Source organism: Notolabrus celidotus, chromosome 6 (assembly GCF_009762535.1).
Source record: "Notolabrus celidotus isolate fNotCel1 chromosome 6, fNotCel1.pri, whole genome shotgun sequence".
Taxonomy (NCBI): Eukaryota; Metazoa; Chordata; class Actinopteri; order Labriformes; family Labridae; genus Notolabrus; species Notolabrus celidotus.
Window position 1 is genome coordinate 24900245 of NC_048277.1, and position 24773 is coordinate 24925017.

The window sequence follows — 24773 nt, forward strand, 5'->3', positions numbered from 1 at the left end:
GTTATTACCTTTTATCCAGTCTATGGTTATTACTGAATGATAATAATATAATCTACTGAAAGGGAGTTCTGCGACGTCATCGCGCACTACTCCTTCCTTGTACGTTTTACCGCCGAGCCACGCCTCCTGTCCTGCAGACACTTCCTTATTTTTTTGGAGCTGCAAACTGAACTGTTTCAGAGTCAGTTCATCTGTTTCAGAAACATATTTACCTTCTCTTAGCTCAGCTGTTCTCATGTTGAAGAACTGACCTCGGCTCAGCTGTTTTGGCATCCGGGATCCTCTTGTGACAGTCAGCTGATAGGATATAAAACACGTTGAGCTCTGCAGTCCGACAACAAGAACTTTATTCATTGCTGTTTTATAGCTATTTTTAAAGCTGTTCAGCAAAGGAAGAAATGGCCACTAACCCACCGAAAGTAAGGATCGGAATTACTGCCAGTGAAAGGTGAGAAGTAGTAAAGCAAGGTTATTGTCAGCATATTTTTAGCATAATCTGTCTGATACATTTATTGATTTTCATTTCTTTACAGACTACAAAACTTAAAAAATGCTTTTGAAACAAAGTATGGAGACTCTCCTCTCTTCTATGCATGTGCACCTGGACGGGTAAATCTAATAGGTAATTTATTTTAACCTGGATTTTGTTGAGTTATTCCCTGGACTGACATTTATGGCACGTTTTGCTGACGCTGCTTATTGCTTAAGAGAAAAAAAATGGATCCCCAGAAAATGATGCTCCAACAGACTGTATAGATTTTCTTTGACCTGCATATATGTGCCTTAAAGCTGCTGTTGGTAGGAATGGTGTAAAAAACATTACTTTTTTTCTGCTGGGTTTGGAGAAATAATAATAATACCCATCAGTAATCATTGGTAAGTGGAGTAATTTGAGACTATTGCGAAATCTCTGCGTTTTCCAATGCCTTTGTATCGAGTAATGTCATTATTCCCCTCGTTCCTGTTATGATGGACCAACCACAGCTAATCTCCAATCCTCTGTCTTGATTGGTTAAGGGGCGGCCCCTAGTCCTCCGATTGATTATGAGTCTGGCACTATCATGACTGCACACAGTATCCTGTCACCTCTTGAGTCATCTGCCTCCCTCCTCCTCCTGCCACAACATATAAACACGGACAGAAAGGGTTACAATACCCTGAGCTGTCCCACCAGGCTCAAGAAGAATCACCTCACCTGCACACGCCAACCTGTGTTGGGGGGCTAAGAGGAAATCTGGTTTGGAGGGATAGTGTTGACATTCGAAGTCCCTCTCTCTGAACAGATGTTTACTCTGTGACTAACAACAGCAGCTTTAAGGAACTTAATATCATGTCAACAAAAAATGAGGTCTCGTCTTCAGTAGGTTTTTTCTCAAATATCTTCTCTCTCTCATATTCAACAGGAGAGCATATTGACTACTGTGGCTATTCTGTTCTTCCAATGGCAATCGAACAGAGTATCCTCGCAGCTGTATCTGTGAACCATTCAGGCACCATCACACTGGCCAACACAAATCCTCTATACAAGTAAGACCTGGACACCGGTAGTTATTGTTATGTGTTTAAATAGTGCTTGTATAATTCAGTTAGGGGCATAAATCTCGCACTGTGTTTTTTAAATTTGGCATTTTTTATGGTGTAGGGATTTCACCGTCTCATGTTCAGGGGACATAGCTATAGACAGAGAGAATCCAAAGTGGCATTATTATTTTCTCTGTGGAGTCAAAGGCATCCAGGTAAGATCTGGTGTTTGTTCTGGTACATACATGAAAAATGAGAATTTTGCATGTAGTACTTAAATGTTATCCCCAGACAATGTTAACCCTCCTGCTTTGTTTTCTTATAGGAGAAGTTTGAGCTGGCTCATTTAGCCGGGATGTCATGTGTTGTAGATGGAACTATTCCTCCGAGCTCAGGCCTGTCCAGTTCAAGTGCCTTAGTTTGTTGTGCCGGGCTGGTGACAATGGAGGCCAATCAGAAGTCCCTCTCAAAGGTAATTTTTATTCATTTATTTTTCGCAAATGATGCATTTCGTCACAAAACATAATCAAAAATATTTACATGTTACATACATGTTGAGCTCAATATGAGAGGGTATTTGTTGTGTTTTCTTAGTCCTTCTTTCATTGATCCTCCAGGTGGCGTTGGCAGAGCTATGTGCCAAATGTGAGCGCTACATTGGCACAGAGGGAGGCGGCATGGACCAATCCATCTCATTCCTGGCAGAGAAAGGAACTGTAGGTAGCTTTCTTAAAGGATGTGAAGTAAAACAGGTTGTACAAGTTGATTAGGCTCATGTTTTCTGCCAGACTATTTATTTACAAAGTAAATGTCAGAATTAAGTAGAAATAAAGATATGTTTATTTGACACTGACCTTTTGATGATCCAGCAAATTATAATAACAGCTTGCAACGTGGCTTAGGATTTTGTTCACAGGTTGATACCTTGGCCATCAATATGTATTAAGTCATTTCTATTGAACTGATGACTAAATGAATGTTTTTTAGATGTAGTTTGATCTTGTTGGAAATTAAATTTGATAAGTTGTATTATTTCTTCAACCTTCTGCCAGGCAAAGCTGATAGAGTTTCAGCCTCTGAGAGCCACTGATGTCAAACTCCCGGATGGAGCTGTGTTTGTGATCTCTAACTGCTGCGTGGAGATGAACAAAGCTGCTTCTTCTCACTTCAACATCCGTGTTGTGGAGTGCAGGATCGCCACGAAGGTATCGAGATACTATCCAGGGGTTCTCAGCCTGATTCCTGATTAATGGAACTGAACATATGAGTCCATTCTCCATCTAAAAATGTCTTTGTTGATATGAACTCAGATGTTGGCCAAGGCAAGAAGTCTGGACTCAAGCGGGTTACTGAAGCTGGCTCAGGTTCAGACGGAGCTGAAGGCCTCCCTGGAGGAGATGCTAACCCTGGTGGACGAGGTGTTACACCCTGAGCCGTACAGCCGGGATGAGATCTGCAAGGTGCTGGGCATCACTTCTGATCAGTTTTCCACTGAGCTGCTGAGCGCAAACACCCAACATGGTAAGGAACATGGACCTGAATAATGTGTTTTGTTCCTTCATGTTTTTAAATGTGACTGAATGACAATAAAGTGAACCTTGAACCTTGAACCTTAACCTCACTTTATAACGATCAGAAATTAATTATGTCCAAAAAGCAAATCGACTGGATGCTTTTTTTTCTCTCAGTGACACATTTTAAACTGCACCAGAGAGCCAAGCATGTGTACAGTGAAGCTGCACGGGTTCTGCGGTTTAAGAGTGTGTGCGACTCTGAACCTGCTGAAGCCATACAGCTGCTGGGAGACCTCATGAACCAGAGCCATGCAAGCTGCAGAGACCTGTACGAGTGCAGTTGCCCTGAACTGGATCAACTGGTGGACATCTGTCTGTAAGTACAAAAACGTCTCTCCTCTCTCACTGCTCTGACAGATCCAGACTCAGGTCCACATTGACTTTATTCATTGAATACTAACATATAGCATCTAACATGATTAAGGCTGTTGTTGCATCAAACTTTTTTCATCCTGTTTCCCTTGGTTACAGGAAGTCGGGGGCTGTGGGCTCACGGCTGACAGGAGCAGGATGGGGTGGCTGTGCTGTCTCCATGGTTCCCTGTGAGAAGGTGGAGTCTTTCTTACAGGAAGTGAGGGAGGCCTTCTACCTTCCTGATCCACGCAGAGCAACCTTGGAGAAACAGAGTCTGTTCCTGTCAAAGCCAGGAGGAGGAGCTGCCATTTACCTCGAGGAATGAAAACATGATTGCGTCTTTCACTGAATAAATGACAGGTTGCACATAACATGTGAACACGTAAAGGCAAAGTGGTTCTGTTTACATATTATACCTGAGCATAGGGGCCAAAAATGATTAATAGTGATCACAATTTCTTACAAAGGGAATACTTTCTGTGTTTTTTTAAATCATGATAGGGCTGATGAAGGACTTTTGTATTCATTGATTTTGTATTTCCAAGTCGCTTTGTCACTGTTCATCTCAGACAAACAAAACACAACAGTTACAATAAATCCAAGTTTAATTTCTGCAGCTGTAGACCATCTATCTATCCTTTTTAACATGTTACATGTGAACAAAATATTTACAAAATGAGCACACAAAACAAGAATTAAATGTGCTGTTGTGTTCTGTTTTGTTGTGGGATCAGTGGGGAAACCAGTGTGGGGCGTCCTGACTATAAGATCCCCTGCTGAGCTCAAGCTCTCCCGGCAGGGTTTTAAGGTCATTAGAGAGCAGTGATGGTGGAGGTTCAGTGGTGTAAGGCACGAGTTACTGTACTGTACTGAATGTAACTGAAGCACTCTGCTTTTAAAATCTCCTCAGGGTCCTTTTTCTCATCACTCCCGAAACTCTTCTTGATCAATGAATCACGTCTTCTAAAAGATTGATGGATTAAAAAGATCAAATAATTCTTGTTTGTAAAACACTTTTTGGTCACATGAGTATGTGAGCGTCATGTTTGGAGATGGATGAAAACTATTCAAATTTTCAGTTGCTGTATAATGTCAGTATTTAAATGCCAGTATTTACTTTGGGAGGATTTTCATGCAGGATAAGAAAATAGACATGCATGCCAGTTTCACCCGTTTCTTTTTTTTATTTAACTGAAGCTGAAAAAATTATCTATAATTTTTATTATATATAAATTGCATTCCAGTGAATAAGTAAGTTGTGCTTTTCATTTGTCATTTTTATTACATTTTTTTTTTATAAGGAAACATTTTAGTTCTTTGATGGGAGGTTGGGAATTTTGGTGCATAGGCTTTATAGAAAAATAGCCTTAACAACTTAATGAACTCTTGTACTGGCATTCAAAGCAACCTTTTTTTGTGCTCATTTTTGTTGAGACAGTAGTCTGTTTGTGCTGTCTAAAGGTTCCTCTTGAGGTTGTGAAATGCTGTAATTTTCTTCAGATTCAGTTCAAACTGAATCAGTTGAGGCTGAAAAATTTAACATAAATACTTTTTTAAACTTTTGCAACTCATGCAATATCTCGTTTTAACATATGTCTCCTCAAATCAAGCTGAGTTTCCACATTAAAAAAACGTCTTAGATGATAAAAAGTCAACTATCTTCTTTAAGAATTGTTTTGAAATGACTGGCATTTTGGGGTAAATGTATGTCTGGATAATGTTTTGATTGGCCTTTAACATCCAACAGAGTCCACATGAACAGCACTGTTTAAATTATGAGGTATTCCTGTGTTGTAGGATTTGAGTATTATCATACTCAAACCTTGTGCTTTGCCTGTGAGACCCATGCATATGGTGTCCTACAGTTTGTTCAGTACCTGTAGGTCAAAGGTCAAGCTCAGTCTGAGTGCTGTTGCTTTTCAGTCTGTGTTGCTCCTTCTGTGCTTTCTGGTGCTCCCAGGTTTTCATCAGAGACGCAGGAGACTTCGTTTTTTCTCTTCAACACGCTTTCTATCCAGGTGGAGCAGAGGGGAGTCCTTCCAGGAGAGCAAGCAGAGGACACAGATCCCGCTCTCATGTTTTTCCCTGAGGTGATCAGCTCCCCGTAGCCCTGCTGGTGGGAGAAGGCATATGCAGAGCGTCGGGAGCTCGTCCTGCGTACTCGCTTCAGGTTCTGCGTCTGAGGTCCATCCTTCTTTCTGGACTGTTGTAGGTGTCGAACCTGTAGAAAGACAACAGAAGGAGAAGAGGAATTAAGTGCCAATTCTCCAAAAGTAAAGTTACTTGTTCTGCCTAAAATGCCCCCTGTGACTGATATGTTATTGGATATTGCTGTAGTTAATTGCTAATACTGGCATATTAATGGGCAAGTAGTGCTAAAATACAGTAGTGGGTTACAGTGGAGTTACCACTTCAATTAAAACGGACTGACATAACCTTTTCAAAGTGTAAAAGAACATCAATTTTGGGGTTATGTGATGTTTGATGTTGAGCAACAGAAAATGAAAGATGTGCCACAAGGACCTTAGTCATTATTTCCCATTTTTTAGTATACTTTTAGATAACTTGATGGTTTAGAGTCTTAAAATGTATACATTTAAAATATATACATATTACAAGGTTTGAGGGACTTTTTTCCTTCCTTTTTGAAAATTGAAGAAAGTATCAGAATAGCTAAACCTTAACAGTGTGTTTTTACAGTCTTTTGAACTGTTATTGTGTTTCTCATTGGTTGGTCCAATTCTTATTATTTTTAAAAATATTTTTTGGGCATTCTCGCCTTTATCGATAGGACAGACCAGGACTATAGCCTATTTGAATATGGGGCATGCTTAGACCGCAAGGCCACCTGTGCCCGAGTTGGTCTAATTCTTATCTAAAATGTTGGTACCATTATTTACTAAACAAAGAAAAAATATCTATATTTTCTCCTAAAACATAATGAACAAATGTCTAAAGAAGTATTAAATAAATCACAAGTAGTTTTGTTTTATTTATCTATTTGGTTTTGTTTCCTCTTCTGAAATACATAGTGGAAAGTTTACCACTCAAACTGGCTCTGACTTGCTCTGATGAAGGCTTGCATGCTGAAATCTTGGCCCATAACAGTGATAATTAACATGTGCCGATATCCTCCTTTCTACATTTCTCAAATACAGCCTTGGAAGGAATGTTCAAAGTTAATGGTTACAGTTTTTAATCACAGTGTTTATTAATTGAGTTCATGTACCTTATCCGTCACAGTTGGGAAGAGGTTTACTCTCAGGAAGCTGACCGCTAAGCCGGGCATGACACACACCACAGAGGTGAGCACAATGACCAACCACACACTCACCTCTGACAGACAGTTACGAGCTGTGCCTGGAACAAAAAAAGGAATTTGATCCATTTCTACAAATCTGTTGTTTCTGTGTAAATCAAATGGAGCAAAACTTACCTACAAATGAAAACTGACTCTGAAAAATACCAAACATGCCGTCACTTTGCATTGCAAACAATAAGGCAAAGTACATTATCAAGCTGCCCCATATGAAGAAGTGATTGACAGCTGTCCAGTAGTGTTTGTCCAGTCCAATCTAAGAACAGAAACAGGTATCAAAAAGTACAGATGTGACATTTCAAATCAACAAAGCTATTTTAATGTCTCTCCTACCTGAACACTTACGACAATGACCAAGGATGTTGCTATGGTGACAGCAAAGGTTTGTTGGTCGGTAAAGAGAGAGCCATCCTCTTTGACCATGACAGAGAAAGCTCCATATGGAATAAAGAAGAGCAGAGAGGATATTCCCAGTCCCTGCAGCGTACACAGGAAGAACTGCCGTTTGTTGAAGAGGAGGTTCTGCTGGCCGAGTTTGTACAGGCTCGGGTAACGAAGGCTGTTCTTGTCATCAACGTCCTGTAGGAAACACAGATGGCATGAGTGTTTTAAATGTTTTAATGGAAAGGAAAGGGTTATGGATTTAAGGACTTCATGGTAGTTGTGAGGCAGATGTTAAATTCAATAAGATGGAACAACAATTCACCATAAAGTGATATGGGTTTAACAGGTTAGTTAGCTTGCAATTACTATTTTTTGATGCTGCTATCTCAAGATTGCAAAAATCTTTGTGATTCAAAATCTAAAATGTTCAACTCAACTCAAACTTTATTTATAGAGCACGTTTAAAACAACCAGGGTTGACCAAAGTGCTGTGCAGATCAAAAGCAGCACAAATGACAAACATAACATACAATACAATACCAAAATACAATACTAAAATACATAAACACTGCAAATATAAAGTAAAATAAGATAGAATAAGATAAATTAAAACTTAAATAAGATTATGCCAGATGTCCACTCAACCTTGATGAAAAGCCAGGGAGAAAAGTAGGGTCTTAAGAGAGGATTTAAAAACTTCAATTGATCCAGCAGAGCGGATATGTTGGGGCAGGTTGTTCAAGAGCCGAGGGGCAGCCGCTACAAAGGCTCGGTCACCTCTGGTTTAAAGCCTCGTTTTGGTAGTGACCAATAACAACTGACCAGATGATCTCAATGTCCTGGCAGGGACATGATACTGGAGAGGCTCGGTCAGGTACTGGGGGGCTAGGCCATTTAGAGCTTTAAAAACAAACAATACAATTTTAAAATCTATTCTTAAAGCAACCGGGAGCCAGTGCAGCAAAGCTAGGACAGGGGATATGTGCTCACGCTTACATTTGCCACTGAGGAGACGGGCAGCAGCATTTTGTACCAGCTGCAGGCGGTGCGAGAGTGAGTGGTCCAGGCCAAAATACTGTGAGTTACAGTAATCCAGTCGACTGTTAATAAAAGCATGGATTACCGTCTCAAGATCTCTCTGTGGCAAGTACCCCTTTACTTTTGATAAAATCCTCAGATGATAAAAACTATTTTTAACAACTGAGCTTACATGTAGATCAAATTTCAGCCTGTCATCAAATACTATTCCAAGATTCCTGACTGATGACTGGATGTTTGGTGTAAGGGGGGCCAGAAAACCAGCTGGAACGTTAACTTGTGATCTTGAGATAATGCATCAAATATAGTTTACATGGACTGTCTCTGCTTCTAAGGGTTTGTTAGTCACACATACGTTATATTGGTGTAGTACCTACTATAAGGTTAGACGTTTGTTTATTTATCATGACTATCATGACTGTGGCTGTTTGGAATCTTGAAAAGAAAAACAAAATGGACAGAATTGGAAATGGGAGACTGCCGGAAAATAAATGGACTTTGTCTGATTAAGAATTAGTTAATTTGAAGCTGCCTTAATAATATAAATCACTGATGTATCATTGTCATACAGTAAACAATGGTACCTGGTCAAATAATCCCATCGCCAGGACTGGAAGAGAAGTGTAGACTATGTTGAAGAGCGTAATAAACCACTGGTCATACACAGTCTGTGGAAAAAGAACAGCTGTGTTTATAAATGAATGAATGCTTTCAAATATAGTGACAGGTGAAAAAAATGATAACAATCCTATTTCATTAAAAAAATTAATGAACAAAAGTAACTGGCTTACTTACCTGAGCAGAGAAACCACAGAAGAATCCATACCAGAAGTGAACCAGCGTGAAGGCAAAGTTTTTGTAGAAGAAGTAGCAAAGGAAGTTACACATGCGGAAGTAGGACCAGCGTCCGTGCACCAACAGGAGCCTCTGCAGGTACCGAAACTGAGCGAAGGAGTAATCTGAAGCCAAGACAGCCTGCATCCCCTCCTGACCGCTGATACCAACGCCAATGTGAGCAGCTGAGGAAGAGACACAGAGTGCATCATGGCCTATTGTGGCTAATATATGAACTATGTGTAAAACTATTAAATGTGATCCAAATGCTAATTTAACATAGATGTATTGAAGTTTAATACTGTTGGTTTTAGTTAAAGCTACAATGTGTTATTTCTGCCACTAGGTGTCTCTTTAAGTAAACAAAAATAATAGATGTAGTTTGAGGGATCATTGGAGTTGTCTTCATTCTTAAACTACAGTTGTGGAGCTATCAACATGAATTAGGGAGAATCATGTGCACAGAGGAGGTAATATATTAAAGTTGTTTCATGTTTTATCCATCCATCCATCCACTATCTTGACCTCTTATCCCGTTAGGGGTCACGGGGGGCTGGAGCCTTTCCCAGCTGGCTTTGGGCGGAAGGCTTGGTACAGGTTGCCAACCTATCACAGGGCTAACACAGAGAGATAGACAACCATTCACGCACACACTCACCTACGGGCAATTTAGAGTGACCAATCAACCTGGTAAGCATGTTTTTGGACTGTGGGAGGAAGCCGGAGTACCCGGAGAAAACCCACGCATGCACGGAGAGAACATGCAAACTCCACACAGAAAGGCACCTGCCTGGCCGGGGAGTCAAACCAGGAACCTTCTACCTGTGAGGCAACAACGCTACCCACTGCACCACCGTGCAGCCTGTTTCATGTTTTATTCATTTACATTTACATACATCTAATTTGTCTTAAAAAATGCAGAATGGGCTCAAGCATTTAAATGTCTTGTAGCTTGCCCAGAAAGGCCAGAGTCAGCATCGGAAGAGCACACCTAAAGCTGTCAAGGCCTCCAGAAAAATATAACAGACAGTATCCACCTCAGAAGACAAAAGCACTCCTTTTTCTTTAGCGTACTTACTCTTAATCATGCTGACATCATTGGCTCCATCTCCAATGGCCAGAGTGACCGCCCTCTTGTGCCTCTTCACCAGCTCCACCACCTGAGCTTTCTGCAGAGGAGTGACCCGGCAGCAGATCACTGTTTTACACAAACAGGCCAGCTCCAATAAAACGTGCTCCAGCTGCGGCTCCAGAGCGTAAGCCTGCAGGGAGAACATAAACACCACAACCACTTAAAACCAGTCATTACTAGACTAAAACGTCAACCCCCTGCAGAGGCGACACCAAGCGACGGCTCAATGTAGCATCTCCACCTGAGCTGTTGTGCTTTGTGTCCCCAGAGAGGCTCCAAATCATCTGGGAGGAAATGGATCCTAATGAAAACATGTAGTAAATCTCAGGACCTTAAGCAGCTCTACTCATTATAAAGTCAGCACAGTCAGCAGCAGGTACAGGGATGTTGTACTCAGCAAAAAGCAACACAACCAACACTTAACAAAGTCAATCCTGTAGGCACAAAACAAGCACAACAGAGGATTGAATTATCGGGAAAATGCTTTGAATGTCTCACCAAACTGTGCCCATTGATGACCAAAGCATACTCTGCAATAATGGCTTCTTCAAACACATCATCATCTGCAGACATATCTGTCTTTGCAACATCGTCTGCACCACAAACTCGACTCAGGCCGAGAATGTGCTCAAGAGCACTCCTGGAGATAGAGGGAAGCAGTGAACAAACATTAAAAGTATGTTTGAGAAGGTTACCTGTACTGAATGGCAGTAAAGTCACAATAATCTAAGCATCATTTTTCTGTTGCTTTAAGAAGATACACCTGTTGTGAAATGGAAATGTGCAGTGTATCACCTGAGCTGCTGCTGCACCTCCAGTGGTGTGTTTCCAGAGATCACAAACACTTCATTCACGTCGTCTCGCAGCATGTTGCAGGAGTATCCAATGTTCATCGCTGTCTCTAAAATGTTTCACAATTAACATCTTTTTACAGACAGGTAAGAAGTCAGCACATATTTTTGTTTTTCTTCTGGTTGTCTGCTACCTAGTTTGTCTCCTGTGAGGACCCAGATCTTGATGTCAGCAAGGTTAAGACGGGCGATAGTTTCAGGGACTCCTTCCTGAAGTTTGTCCTCGATGGCTGTGGCTCCTAGAAGCTTAAACAAGGACAGCATTCAGTCTGCTGTTGGTGTTTTCAACTCTTTGAGCTCTTAATCAAAAAAGGATGCAGTGTTACCTTCAAGCCCTGCTCGATCTCCTCATAGAGCACAGCCAGCTGTTCGTCACGGTTCTCCATCACAGTGCTGGCAAACAGATGTTTCTTCATCCAAATGTCAAAATAATCTGCATCGAGATCTTTGTAGGCCAGAGCTAATGTTCGGAGACCTTCTCCAGCAAATTCCTGCAATTACAATGATCCAATTAACCCTCCTGTTATGTTCGTTTCTCTGGAACAGCAATAATGTTCCTGGGTCAATTTGACCCGGTGCATATTCATTTATCCAAAAGTGTCAGAACCCCAAAAAATCCCAATACACATTTTTTAAATCTAATTTTTAGCTCCATTACTAACCATTTAGTGCAATAGTGTTCTTTAATCCACACGAATCATGGTTCAATGAGGATAACTCGCTCGTTTTTCATTCAAATTAATGTTAAAACTTTTTTAATGTACATTGGAAAGCCCTACATATAAATACAATAGTTTTACATGACATAGTTTTTTGTTTATTTAATTTTATTTAATTTTTTTTTTTTTTTTATGAAGTGATGTTGATAAATTAACACGACACCTCTTCTGTCACACGCTGCCCAGATTTTTGTGCTGCATTTAGCTGGTTTGGAAGGCATATATTGCATAAAATGGACCTTAAAAAGGGTCAATTTGACCTGCAACATAACAGAAGGGTTACAACAAACACTATAACAGCTGTGGAATGCAAAATAAAGGGATATTACATTTTTAGTCTGGTTTATTAATTCATTTGAGGCTGTTAGAAATATGCATAGTGCCTTTTTTTAAATGTGGTGACTGAGAAAAATGATTGAATATAATAAACCTCACGTTGAGATGTTCTGAGGTAGTGTACATGAGGTCCTCACTGGATGGATCCAGATGCTCAAAGATAATAGTGTCAGCTCCTTTGCAGTAGAGTTTAATCTGGCCCTCTGGAGTTCTGACTGAAGAAAAACACAGCAAGAAAAACAATCATATACTAACAATATTTATAACAATACACGGATTATAGAATGCAAACCTATGCATGAACATACAGACTTTTTTCTTCATGCAATTCTTAGAAAATTTGGATTTATTTAAAAATGGCACATGAATAAAATAAATGTGAAGCAGAGGAGACAAATAAATGCAAGGTTAATTTTGGATCATGCAGTAATTTTCTGCAACGTTAATAGAGACAGGAAATCATTTTGGCTACTCATGAGCTTTTCTGTTATAAGTGAAGACCTAACCAATGACACTCATTCTCTTGCGCACGTTGTTGAAGTCCAGTATGGCCAGCAGCGTGTAGGTGACCACTCGTCCCATCTCACACAGCGTGACGCTCTCGGGGGTTCGAGCCCTGAAGACAAAGCCAAAGTTTTGTGCTGCAGTGACCAGCGCTCCCTCGTCAGGAGACTGTGCCTGGTACACCAGGTTGCCTTCACATAACAGAAACATCAGTCAGAACTGTTTTCATGTAATACATAAATCCGTCCATTGCAGATGGATTGTATTAACAGTTTACCTTCAATCTTCTCCTCTGACATGACAGTGTGACACAGAGCCAGCAGTCTGAAGAACTCGTGCACTGCAGGAACCTCCAGTTTAACAGCTTCAAGTAGGCTGCCATCGTAAAACTTAAATCTTCTGTCACTGAGAGGGTTGAAGGAAAAGTCCACACAGGCTGTTTTCTGAAGGAAACACACACCAACAACAAAGTTATGTCATCAAACGTGTTAGTAGCGGGTTTAAGTTTATCTAATGTTCATTTTGACTTACTTACTTCTGTAATTTCCACCTTCTGGTCGGATTCATTATAGATATCACCTATGAGAAAAATATCTTGTTACGCATCAGAAATATGTCTCTCTCTCTGTGTGACAGACTTATTAGTTTTATATCACAGATCAATATGGATGCCTCCATTTTTTTGTACTGGGATCATTTTCAAACACTGAAGGTGGCTGCTTGGTGAAATCATACGGGGGGTTATACTAGTAGTTGTGTGCAATATTACTAATCCACCCTATAATAATAATAATAATAATAATAATAATAATACATTTTATTTAAAGCGCCTTTCTAAGCACTCAAGGACACTTTACAGAGAGGTTAAACACACAATAAAAACAACAGGATAAAATAAATAAAAACAACAAGCAAAGTAACACCAAGCTAAAATGAAGCGGTGCAGTTAAACAGGGAATGCAGCTTGGACCAGATGGGTTTTGAGTTCTGATTTGAAGAGGGGAAGTGAGTCAATGTTACAGATGTCTGGTGGGAGTGAGTTCCAGAGTTGGGGAGCAGAGCGACTGAAAGCTCTGCTCCACATGGGGCTTAGACGGGCAGGGGGCACAGAGAGGTGAAGGGAGGAGGAAGACCTGAGGGAACGAGATGGGGTGGCAATGTGGAGGAGATCGGAGAGATACATGGGGGGAGGTTGTGGATGGCCTTAAATGTATACAGGAGGATTTTGAAGGTGATTCTGAATTTGACCGGGGGTGGAGCTGCTGGAGGACGGGGGTGATTTGGTGGAAGGAGGGGGTTCTGGAAATATATATGCTATGGATACCATGAACACTTTCACTATCATGTGCAATATAACTTATAGTTATAATCATTGATCATTTAATATCTTATGTTATCTTAACTTCCTCATCGGGTGTAATTAGTTTGTACCTCTAGTAACTAATGAAACTAAATATTTTCTGTTTTATCTTCTTGCTAGATTTTCATGTATCTGTGTTAATTCTCTCTCAATTCAAATACATTCAGTCTTAATAAAACACTTACTTAAAGCTTCTGTGTGGAGTTTTTAAATGGTTATCAAACAGACTGAAATCCACAGTGATGCATCCTCACAACCCACAAAAGCAAACCAGACCTTTGGCAAAACAAAGGCTTTTTTGCTAATATTTAATGCCTGTAAGCATTGCGAGGCGGTAGATGATGTACAGCAAGGTAAAAAAAAAAATTTCACTTTTTTCTCCACATACAGGTCATGATCAGCAAAGAAGTAAGAGGTACCACTTTGTCCACAGGGGGTGCCAAAATTGTCAATATGTTTCTATCAGGAGTTTTAAGATAAGCACTGCAATTTTAAAAGAGTGGTAAAACTATCTTCATACCATATGTGTGTCCATTAATGGAACATTTTTTGAACACCATGATGTTCTGGGTGAGGGTCCCAGTCTTGTCCGAGAAAATGAACTCCACCTGACCCAGCTCCTCGCTCAGGGTGGTGGTACGAGCCTCGGCCGCCGTGTCCACCTGCCTGTAGTACATCTTCAGATCCCAGTTTATGAAGTAACTGTGACCGAGCCGCAGAACCTCCACACTGGGAGAAGGTTTAAACATATTTTCACTAGGCAATATGGGGAATTGTTTCTTGAGTTCCTTGTAATGTGTGACAGTATAGAACAGTTGTTGGGTAACTAAAATGCTTATATGTATATTTTTGACCTTAGCAGGGCAACAGAGTAAGTTATTCTCAGAAAAGGTGAGTGGTATTCATGAAAGAAACTCAACATGTCTGTTGTAGTCTTTACCTGATATAAAGTGAGATGGGCACCACAGTGTTGAGGATGATGATGTAGGACCAAAAGGTGAGGAAGCCAGAGAAAACAACACTGCTCTGAATCTCATCCCATGGCAAAAACACCTGAAAGTTTCTGCCGGTCCAGCTCTCCCAGATGGTGTTTCCAACAGCCAAAATGAGTCCCATACAAATGAGCAAGGCAAAGATCTGAAACATAGATCAACACTTTATAATCATTAAAAAGGTGTAATCGAGAGTCTCAGTAATGTTTTATATCAAAGCATCTATCACTTAAATGTTCTTCATCTCTCTCTTACCCACAGAACCAAAGTGTTCATGAGCTTGTCGATACTTGTTCTTTTAAATGTAGTCTCTCCACAGTTCTGCATCAGTTTAGTTTGCAGTCCTGTCAGAGGGGAAGGAATATAACTTCACAAAGAGTGTCTATGATGATGGATGAAACAGCATCTAAATGAAAACTCCTACCAGCAAAGATGACCAATCCAAAGCACCACTCCGTGTTTCTGAGCACACAACCCCGCAGCAGTATTTTTTCATTGTCTAGAGAGTATTTGTTGTTTCTCCAGGATAAAGTTCCTGTAAATTTATCCAGCTTGTTGTTCGGTGGTTCACAATTTACTTCTCCTGAGGGGGGGAAAAATCAGATGTATTCGTACAGACGAGAGTCAACGCTTCAGAAGGAAATGCATTAAAAGAAATGTAGGCATCAAAATATAAACAATAACACAAAGGAGTTTCACAAGTCAACATGCCCGACAAGCCTTTTGGTGGCTAAATGGATATCCTCCATAAATGTAATATCGCATTTTTATTACAAAATATTTAATGCATTATTAAAACTATACTTTTTTTCTTATATGCTGCCATTGATAACTTGCTTTGGCAATGTGTTTAACCCTCCTGTTATGTTCGTTTCTTAGGGACAGCATTAATGTTCTAGGGTCAACTTGACCCAGGGCATAATTAATGATTCAAAAAGTGTCAGAACCCCAAAAATCCCCCCAATTTTTTTAATCGCATTATTAACTGCATTACTAGCCATTTAAATCAATATTTAATGCATTGGTGTCCTTTAATTCTCACAGATCATAGATCAATGAGGATAGCTCACTTGTTTTTTTATGAAAATTCATGTTAAAACTTTTTTTTATGTACATTTGAAAGTGATTGGGGTGAATTATGTCACACAGTTGCAAAGAAACAATTAGTGTTTGACACTTGACTGACTCCTTTTAGCCTCTACTTTGACTGCTGGGTCAAACTGACGAAGAACAGTATCTTTTTAATATAAGCATGCAGGGGGGAATGCAAATGTGTGAAATTAACCATTTTCATTTTATATGTTGTCCACGCTAATTAAGCCAAGCAGAAGAAGTTTCATAGCAAAAAAATACTTTTAACATTTTTATTTTTATTTTTGACTTTAAAATGGGTCCATTTGACCCACAACATAACAGGAGGGTTAAAAGAGACTGTGGAAGTGGACCAAGCCACCAAAAATTATTTGGCGGTTTGCATTATGGCTGTCATCTTCATCTTCTTTTTCTTTTCTTTTTTAATTTTCAGAGCTAGAAGGGACCATGGAAGATACTTTCCATAAAATTAAAGTAGAGACTTAGCCTCTAAAAGAAAAATCCAAATGTTTAAATATCGAGTAATTAAAGTGATTTTAAAGTAATAATCATGACATAAAAAAACCCAAAATTATTAGATCAAAACATAATTATGAGCTAGTATTGTCTCACTTGTCTCACGTTATTACTTTTGTCATAATATATTTTTTTATCATATAATTATTACTTTGATGTCACTATTATGACTTTTTATCTCATACATATTTTTCCTCTCATAATTTTGACATTTTCTCTTGTAATTTTGACTGTTTATGTTATAATTACGACTCTGGCTCTCCATGCTTCTGGACTTAGTGTTCTTGATGAGAGGTTGAAGCTCATGTTGTATCTCTATATCCTGGGTCATCTGCCAACATTACAGTAAAACGCATACCCCAGGGCATATCTTCTGTTTTATTGTCAACTGTACTTCATATCAGACTACAAATTGATTATGTCAGGAGTCATCTCACCATCAAAGTCCATTAGTTTTGAAATATCCTTCATTTCTGAAGTGACAGTCAGAGCCTGACGAACTTTCAGGTTTGTTTCCCTGTGGGGAAATTCCAGAAAAATAAAGATTATTTTATATTGTTGCAAAAATGTAGAAAGGCCAATATGTTCTTAAATTTGAATCAATTTCCTATATATTAACTATAGATGTCATAATCCAACAGCATTACACAAAAATAATGTTCAATTGCAGTTTCTTTATTTTAATTTTATGACTCTGATGCATCACCTACCCATCCAGCTCTGCAGTCTCTAAATAGCAGAGTCCATACGGCTCACTACTACAGAGAAGGAGGATGTCTGCCTGTGTGTAAAACCAATATGACAGACTCAGGGGGGAGAAAAGGAAATAAATCAATCCTTGCACAACAGAACCTGCAGGAGCACCACCAGCCTCTGAATCACTGTGAGGAAATCTTTAAGAAAGCTAAACCTTTACTGACTCTTATTTCTCTAAAACATTTAAAAATGAGTGATAGAACGAACATCTTCTCCTCAAAGCTTTAACAAAATGAAAGGGCGACTCTAAATGAATCAGCTGTAAAATTGAATATCTTACTCACAGCAACAAACTGATCGTTCTCCAGTTTGATGATATCCCCAACCTGGATGTTCATCCATTTCTCATTCTGCAGTCTTGGAAAGCAAAAATTAACGTTATAAAAGTCCTTCAGAAAATCCTGTGTGCATGGGATTTAACTTTTCAGCAGTATAATACAAAATGAGAGGACAGTGATAAATACCTTCCCCTGATCAGAACCTGAGACTGGTGGTTGTTGACTTGCTGATCACTCTTATGGCGGAACTGAAATTTCAAAAAAGTGGCAAATGTTTCACCATTTTAGAAAAAGGAGCATTCAGTTTAATAGTAAAGAGTGAACTTACATAGTCATCTGTGGCGTCCTTTACTGCTGTGATGACCAGCACCAGCACCAAAGGCACAATGGTTGTGAACCATGACAGGGAGGAAATTTCTGGAATCAACTGAGTGAGAAAAAAAATGAAAGTTAGCTCTCTCAGTTTCACAGGATCAACCTCCATAACACTACATTCATTCATATTTGTATGTAGAAGCAGGCATTTATTTCACCTGCAGTATCAGCAGCACTAAGAAGTAAGCGTTGGCTACCCTCTGGAACTGCTCAAACAGGTTGATGGGCAGGAAGGTGAGAATGTTGTACTTTGAGGTTTTGATATGGTTGTCCTTAAAGGGAAAAAAAAGAACAACAACATACGTTTCAAATGTAGAAATAGTGGAGTAAAAGAAGTTAACACTTTTCGGTAAGGTATAGATGTGAAGATATTTGCAGGTGCACTTACAGCATATTGGAACTTCTCATTGTAGTCCCTTGCATTTGCTTTCACATGGCGTTCCTTCTCTACATAGAGAAGAGACAAGTTCATATATTAAAGAAACATAATACAACAGATTCTAACTGCACACTCTCAGGGGTGTAGATATTTTATTGATTTTTGCTTTTCCTGTTCCTTCTTCTTTTGAACTTTCCCTGCCTCCTCCTTCTTCGCACTCTCCTGCACTGGATTTGAACCCAGAACTAGCTGACTGAAACTAAGCAGTCCTATCCACCCCACCACAATGCTTGCTTTTGAAGGTCTTATCATTTCACCATTTTGACATGACTGTTCAAAAGCACAGCATAACCTACAGAGTGAGGAAAGTGTTTCATTCCCATCTTGCGTTGAAAGACCATGTTTGGGATTTGAACCCAGACCCTTTTAGCTGAAAGGCAGACACCCTATTACCACACCACATGGCTGCCTGAGAGGGAAGTCATATATTTTGCTTTTACACCTTTATTTAGTGCAGAGCACAGTGGATAGAGCAGGAAACCAGGAAAGAGTGGGGTAATGACATTCAGGAAGGGGGCCACAGGCTGGAATCAAACCCAGGCCGCCCCTTATATGGGTGTGCAACTTAACCATTTAGCTGGAAGTCTCCTAAGGATTTTTCATGTCACTATTTTGTTAAAGTAGTTGAAAAGTCAAGCTCAGACTAAACTGTGAGGACAAGTTGTGGATGGGTGCTATATGATCCATGGATATCAGCACCCAGACAAAATGGCCGCAAGTAAGCACACTACAACTCCCAGCAGCCACCACTACCTGGACAGCTGCAGGTGCTTAAGAGCCTTGATTGAGGCAGGACAAAGGAGCTGGAAATCAGACTGGGAGAGAGGAGCACACGGCTGGAAGAGGAGAAGGAACACTGAGAACTGAGCATAGGAAAGTGACTAAAAGGAACATTGTTTTTTTCATAACAGAGACTTTAAGTTGAATGGACTAATTTTTTGATTATTTTTAAAAAGAACTTTTTTCTCCTACGGGATGCTTTAAGTTACCTTTGAGACCTTGTTTGAACAATTACCTGAGTTACCTTTTTGTTTGGTGTGATTATACCTGTGGTTGAATAAACCCCTCCTTTTTGTTGAACCTGAACTGAGACTGTTTCGGATTGATTTTACACTTTCCCACCTCGTACCGCCCTAGAAACCTCTCATGATGTCACAACATATACATATATGTTGTGCGGTGTCCTTGAGTGCCAAGAAAGGCGCCTTTTAAATATTATTATTATTATTATTATTATTATTATTATTATTATTATTATTATTATTATTATATCAAAGCTGAAAATATGATTGAGATGAGGGATCAATCACATGAATCCACCAGGGTGCATAATATGACTTATGCACCCACTAAAGGGAAACGAATAACATACTCTATCTTTACTATTACAAATGATTTGAGAACTGTATGCATTAAGGTTCATTAGTATCCTCGGTCACGCTTTGTAAACAGCCAACAAGAAATGCATTAACCCACAAAAAACACTGAAACTAGATCATCAAAGTACTCTAAATATTGAACATGGAGCCAGGATAAAAGTAGGAAGTGCTGTTGATATAGAGTGCCCCATACACAGAGGCTGTAGTTCTTGTCACAGTGGTGACTGGTTTGACTCGCCGCCTTGCCCATTCGCTGCATGTCTTGCACTGCAAATAATTCGGCACTTGCCAAGATTTTAATTCTTAGATTGAGACATGTTAGACGAATTACCTTGTTTTTAGAGTTATTGACTTGTTTTTAATTTTTGTATGTATGGTTGAATCTTAAATTGATCATGAACATGTCTTTTTTCTCTGAATTAGTCTGGGAATCTTAGATTGTGTGAATGACTGCTAAAAAAAGCTACATCGGTTGTCTCATCTAAAGTCTCATCAAAATAAAACTTGTTTCAAGATTGAGTAACAACTTCAGGTTGCTTGATTTAAGAATAACACATAAGGCATCTATTCGAGACACAATTCAGCTTGTATCTTATTGATTGCTCATAGTTCTGCTGTGCAAAATGGTAATTTATTTGTTTTGGTTTGGCTCTGTTAGAGCCATATTTGTATCAATGTTGTGTCGGTGGACTGTTTCATTTCTTTACTGAAATCGTTGTCTTTCTTGTCCCCAGACCTTAATTTGCTCAAATTAAGTGGACAAAATAAATAAATGAGCTTTTCTTTGCTTATATTTAGTATATTTCACTTATAACTGTGCTGTAGGAAGTTTGTTTTCAAGTGGTTTGAGATAAAAAAAAATCATCATATTCTAATTATTTCAACCATTTGTAATACTTTTAAGAGCCTGCTTATTTCTAGATTTAACAATCTCATTTTAAGATTTCTTATCAAGTAAAATTAACTTGCTGCATGGACAGATAATTTCACTAGGTTTAAGAAATCTTCACCTTGAATTAAGTTTTTTCATCCTATATTTAAGCTACCCTTTTTGCAGTGTGCCCTTCTCTCCCCACATTTTCTCTTCAGCTGTCCTATCCAATAATGGTGAAGTGCTCATAAATATAACTTTAAAAAAAGGAGCAGGCTATCAGATCCAATGAGGTTAAATCATTGTTGAATTATTCAGAGTGTGTACACACCCAGCTGCAACAGGAGAGACCTTCTCACACAACAGCTTGCCCTCGTCCGGCTATCAGTTACTATGACCATTCATTATTAAGAAAGTCTTTTGGTCTTTAAAGGTCTGCTTAAACATCTCATTAAAGGATGTGTGAATGTAACATATTGTTTGTCTACAACAGCATGAAGTTAGCTCAGCTCACAGTAACATCATACAATAAAAAGATTCTGAAACACTCCAGGAAATAACTCAGACCATATTTCTCTTGGGTCCAATACCAGCACAGAAAGCTTTTAGATGATAATTTTCAGGGGCTACAGGAAATGTTTGTTCCCAAAAGGATGGCAACATAATAACTGAAGATCCCTTTCAGTATTTCTGAGGGAGATAAAGATGTAACTGAAAAATACGAAGACTCTTGAGTCTCTTTTAAAATAATGACAATATGAGTCTTTACTTACAGGACAACAAAGTCACCTCAGTGTATGTATTTGAGGCAGATATTGATCACAGGACCCTACACCACATACAAGAAACGTGTCCAGAGAGTGCTGAATGGTGTTTTCTTTTATCTTACCATGCCAGCAAAACATGTGGATCAACGTTTAGCATTCAGTGAGGCAACTTTAACTGGCTTTTGGAGGACAGACAAATGATCAAACTGCTGCCCTTCAATGCAATTTTTAGCTTTTACCCTAACAATGTACACACCTTTTAAAGCTGCGACCAGTTCACTCCATACCAAATAAGATGTAGAAAAACAAATCTTACCGACGTGAGTTTTTCCTCTCCAGAATGCCATCTTCTCCAGGGATCTCCTGAGGGTCCCCCTTAAAGTCATGTGAAGAAATAGAAAGTGAAATATTACTTATCAGCAGATTATTAGACTGCACTTTATTTACCTTAATATTCTGATTTTATGCTTCATTCTTCGACTCCTCCACAGGCCAGAGGTAAATGTTGCACTTTTTACTCCACTTCCTTTTTTTTGGATAGCTCTAGCTGATGTTCTTGTGAAAACCACCTTGATGACATGGATTGTTTTAACAAGGCTTTGAAAAGAGCTCCTTTAAATGCTGAGAAAAAAGTGAACATTTTAAGGAACTGTTAGGATGTGCAGAAAAGATGCAGCAAAAACTAAAATGTCTTGCACCAGTGAGACAACACAGCCCCCCCCCCCTCACCAGCACACTCTTATTTCAGGGCGTTTCAATCTGGTTGTGAATAAAACCTTACTACTTGTATTCTTTGTAATACATTTTGGGGCTATTTTAGTTTATTTTGTGTGGATTGTTACACCAAACTGGCTCTCGTTGGAAATAAAGATTATTTTGAAAGTTGAACCAGGGGCACCGTTGGCCTGGCAGATAAAGCATGCGTCCCCATATACAGAGGCTATAGTCCTCGTTGTAGTGGTCGCAGGTTCTACTCCCAGCCTTGACCATTTGGTGCATGTCTTCCTCCACTCTCTATTCCCTACATTTCTTGTCTCTCTTCAGCTGTCCAATCCAATAAAGGTGAAAATACCTATGCCTTTTTAGTTAACAGATGTATAACTCACATAATAGACATACTGTGTGATGAGCAGAGGAGCCACTTGCGTGTTTGGGCCCCTTGAAAAATATCACATTTGGCTCCACCACTTCACTATTGCAGAGGGTGTAAAAAATGTTTGGGCAGCTTAGAATCATATTAACTTTTCTCCCCTATATGGCACCACTGATAATGAGCACGTAACATGTGACGCATCTTATGATTTAAGATATCAAAATAAATCTGAGTGAATAAAATGAAACTATGATATAAATGTATTAGTCATAATAATACAATCTACTGTTTCAATTCAGAATCAGTTTTACTATTTTTAATAGTACTTTTACTTTTGACTTTCCTCATTTACCAGTGTGAAATGTTTAACACAGCAGTTTCTCCTGTAAGGGATTGTTTTCACGCTAAAAGATGTGAATACTTCCTCCACTATGGCATTTAAGTGAATTATGGCTGAACCTGTGTTATCTGAGGTAACCCACAGTGCAAACTGGTGTTTTGTTTCTTTTCTGTTCAGTCAAGCAACTTTAATGAACTGTTGGCGTAAGCAGCAGGTAAATCCCAAGTGAACTGAGCATCCTTAGCAAAGAGATCCCAGGTGAGCAATACAAAGCTGGGAGTGTAACCCCTTAACAAGCTGTGTGGTTCTAAATTTCCAGAGGAATAAAGTAAAAGAGAGGGTTTTTTTTTTTACCTTTCACAAGTCTGTCACTTCTGGCGCTTTCTTGAGTTGTCTCCATGTATCCTGTCATTCAGTGGCGACCATTGCTGTAATACTCAGGCACCACATTCTGCAGCTTCACAGTTGACACCATGAGCCCACTCCTGAATAAAAAAGATTGTGTGGTCTGCGAAAATGATGCAAAGTGATAATTGTACTGTTAAGAGAGGAATATGTAGAGGAAGAATAAGACTGGACTGTTAAACTCACTGATGATCACCCACCGAGAGCGACGACGTGGAGCTGAGGCTTCATCAGAGAGAAGAGGCAGTGTTGTGTGTGCTTGAGTGTGTGTGAGCTGCAATGAGCATCTCTCTCCCCCTCTCTCTCTCTCTCTCTCTCTCTCTCTCTCTCTCTCTCTCCCTCTCTCTCTATCTCCCTCCCTCCCTCTCTTGCTTGCTTGCACTCTGTCTTTGTGTGAAAAATCCTTTGGGAAAACTGACTCAAAACACTCATATAACAACAACAACAACAACAACAAAAAACTATAATGGGCAACTCTTGCAGTGTGAGAGCTGGCTCCATGTGATGCAGCTGCTGCCATTGCCAATACTACAGCTGCTGTTATCATGGCTGCAATTTCCCTGAACTTTGACAATAACTACAGAGGCAACTGAAACAACTGCCACAGAGTCTTTAGGCATCCACATCTCCAAAACTTTGCTGAATTTGCCTACCATGGAATGTCACATCTGGTAGTGTGTGCTGCAGCTACTAACCAATCTTAAATATGTCATGCGCTATGGGGCGCCGTTTGTAGAGTTGTGCACTCTGAAAATAACAGCAGCAGTTCTCCCCATTAAGTTCCAAAACGCCATAAAAATGGAGATTGAATTTTTAAAAGTCACTTTTTTTTAACCACATTTAGAGGAATATTTGTGATCTTCTTCACATTTAATTTTGTTGTGAAAAATATATGAAGTTAAATCACTGTTAAATCCAAATGCTAAATCTAAATGTTAAATCTTAATCTAAATGTTAAATCTAAATCTAAATGTTAAATATATATCTAAATATTAAATATAAATATACATTTAAATGTTAAATATAAATATTAAATATTAATTTACTAATTGATTTCATGTATTTAACATTTATATTTATATTTAACATTTATATTTAATATTTAGATATATACTCAATATTTATATTTGTATTTAACGTTTATATTTCTAATTAATATTTATATTTAACATTTATATTTAACATCTATATTAAGCATTTTGATTTAACAGTGATTTTAACTTAATATATTTTTCACAACAAAATTAAATGTGAAGAAGATCACAAATATTCCTCTAAATGTGATAAAAAAGTGACTTTTAAAAATGCATTCGATATTTTTATGACGTTTTGGAGCTAAATGTAGAGAAATGTTGGTGTATTTTTACTATACTTTAACTATTTTTTGTATTATTGCAATACTTATTCAGCTGCAAACTATGGTATTAATGGACACAACTTGGGAAACTTGGGGGTTCCCTTGTAGCACCTTAGAACTCAGGGCTGAGAGTTGCTACAAAAAACAAATGGTTACACTTCACCTGGTGAGCAAACTGGCTGCCGCT

The 24773-nt window shown here is 39.0% G+C and overlaps 2 protein-coding genes across 2 annotated transcripts; one reads left to right on the forward strand and one right to left on the reverse strand.

The window, feature by feature from the left end:
* Positions 1-114: 114 nt before the first annotated feature.
* On the forward strand, positions 115-4447 carry galk2 (galactokinase 2). Its single transcript, XM_034685554.1, has 10 exons — positions 115-448; positions 534-622; positions 1404-1527; positions 1643-1736; positions 1847-1993; positions 2139-2237; positions 2574-2726; positions 2832-3042; positions 3210-3411; positions 3567-4447. The coding sequence occupies exons 1-10, from the start codon at positions 399-401 to the stop codon at positions 3772-3774; spliced, it is 1377 nt and encodes a 458-aa protein (XP_034541445.1). The 5' UTR covers positions 115-398; the 3' UTR covers positions 3775-4447.
* atp8b4 (ATPase phospholipid transporting 8B4) lies at positions 4037-18410 on the reverse strand. Its single transcript, XM_034685553.1, has 26 exons — positions 18324-18410; positions 18094-18207; positions 17889-17987; positions 17747-17808; positions 17567-17639; positions 17237-17307; positions 16964-17043; positions 15343-15501; positions 15174-15262; positions 14867-15063; positions 14447-14655; positions 13102-13145; positions 12844-13009; positions 12569-12757; positions 12162-12277; positions 11334-11498; positions 11142-11253; positions 10952-11057; positions 10655-10796; positions 10103-10286; positions 8986-9209; positions 8775-8858; positions 7102-7347; positions 6886-7024; positions 6679-6809; positions 4037-5670 (listed from the first exon to the last, which is right to left on the reverse strand). The coding sequence occupies exons 1-26, from the start codon at positions 18405-18407 to the stop codon at positions 5347-5349; spliced, it is 3609 nt and encodes a 1202-aa protein (XP_034541444.1). The 5' UTR covers positions 18408-18410; the 3' UTR covers positions 4037-5346.
* Between the last annotated feature and the right edge of the window lie 6363 nt (positions 18411-24773).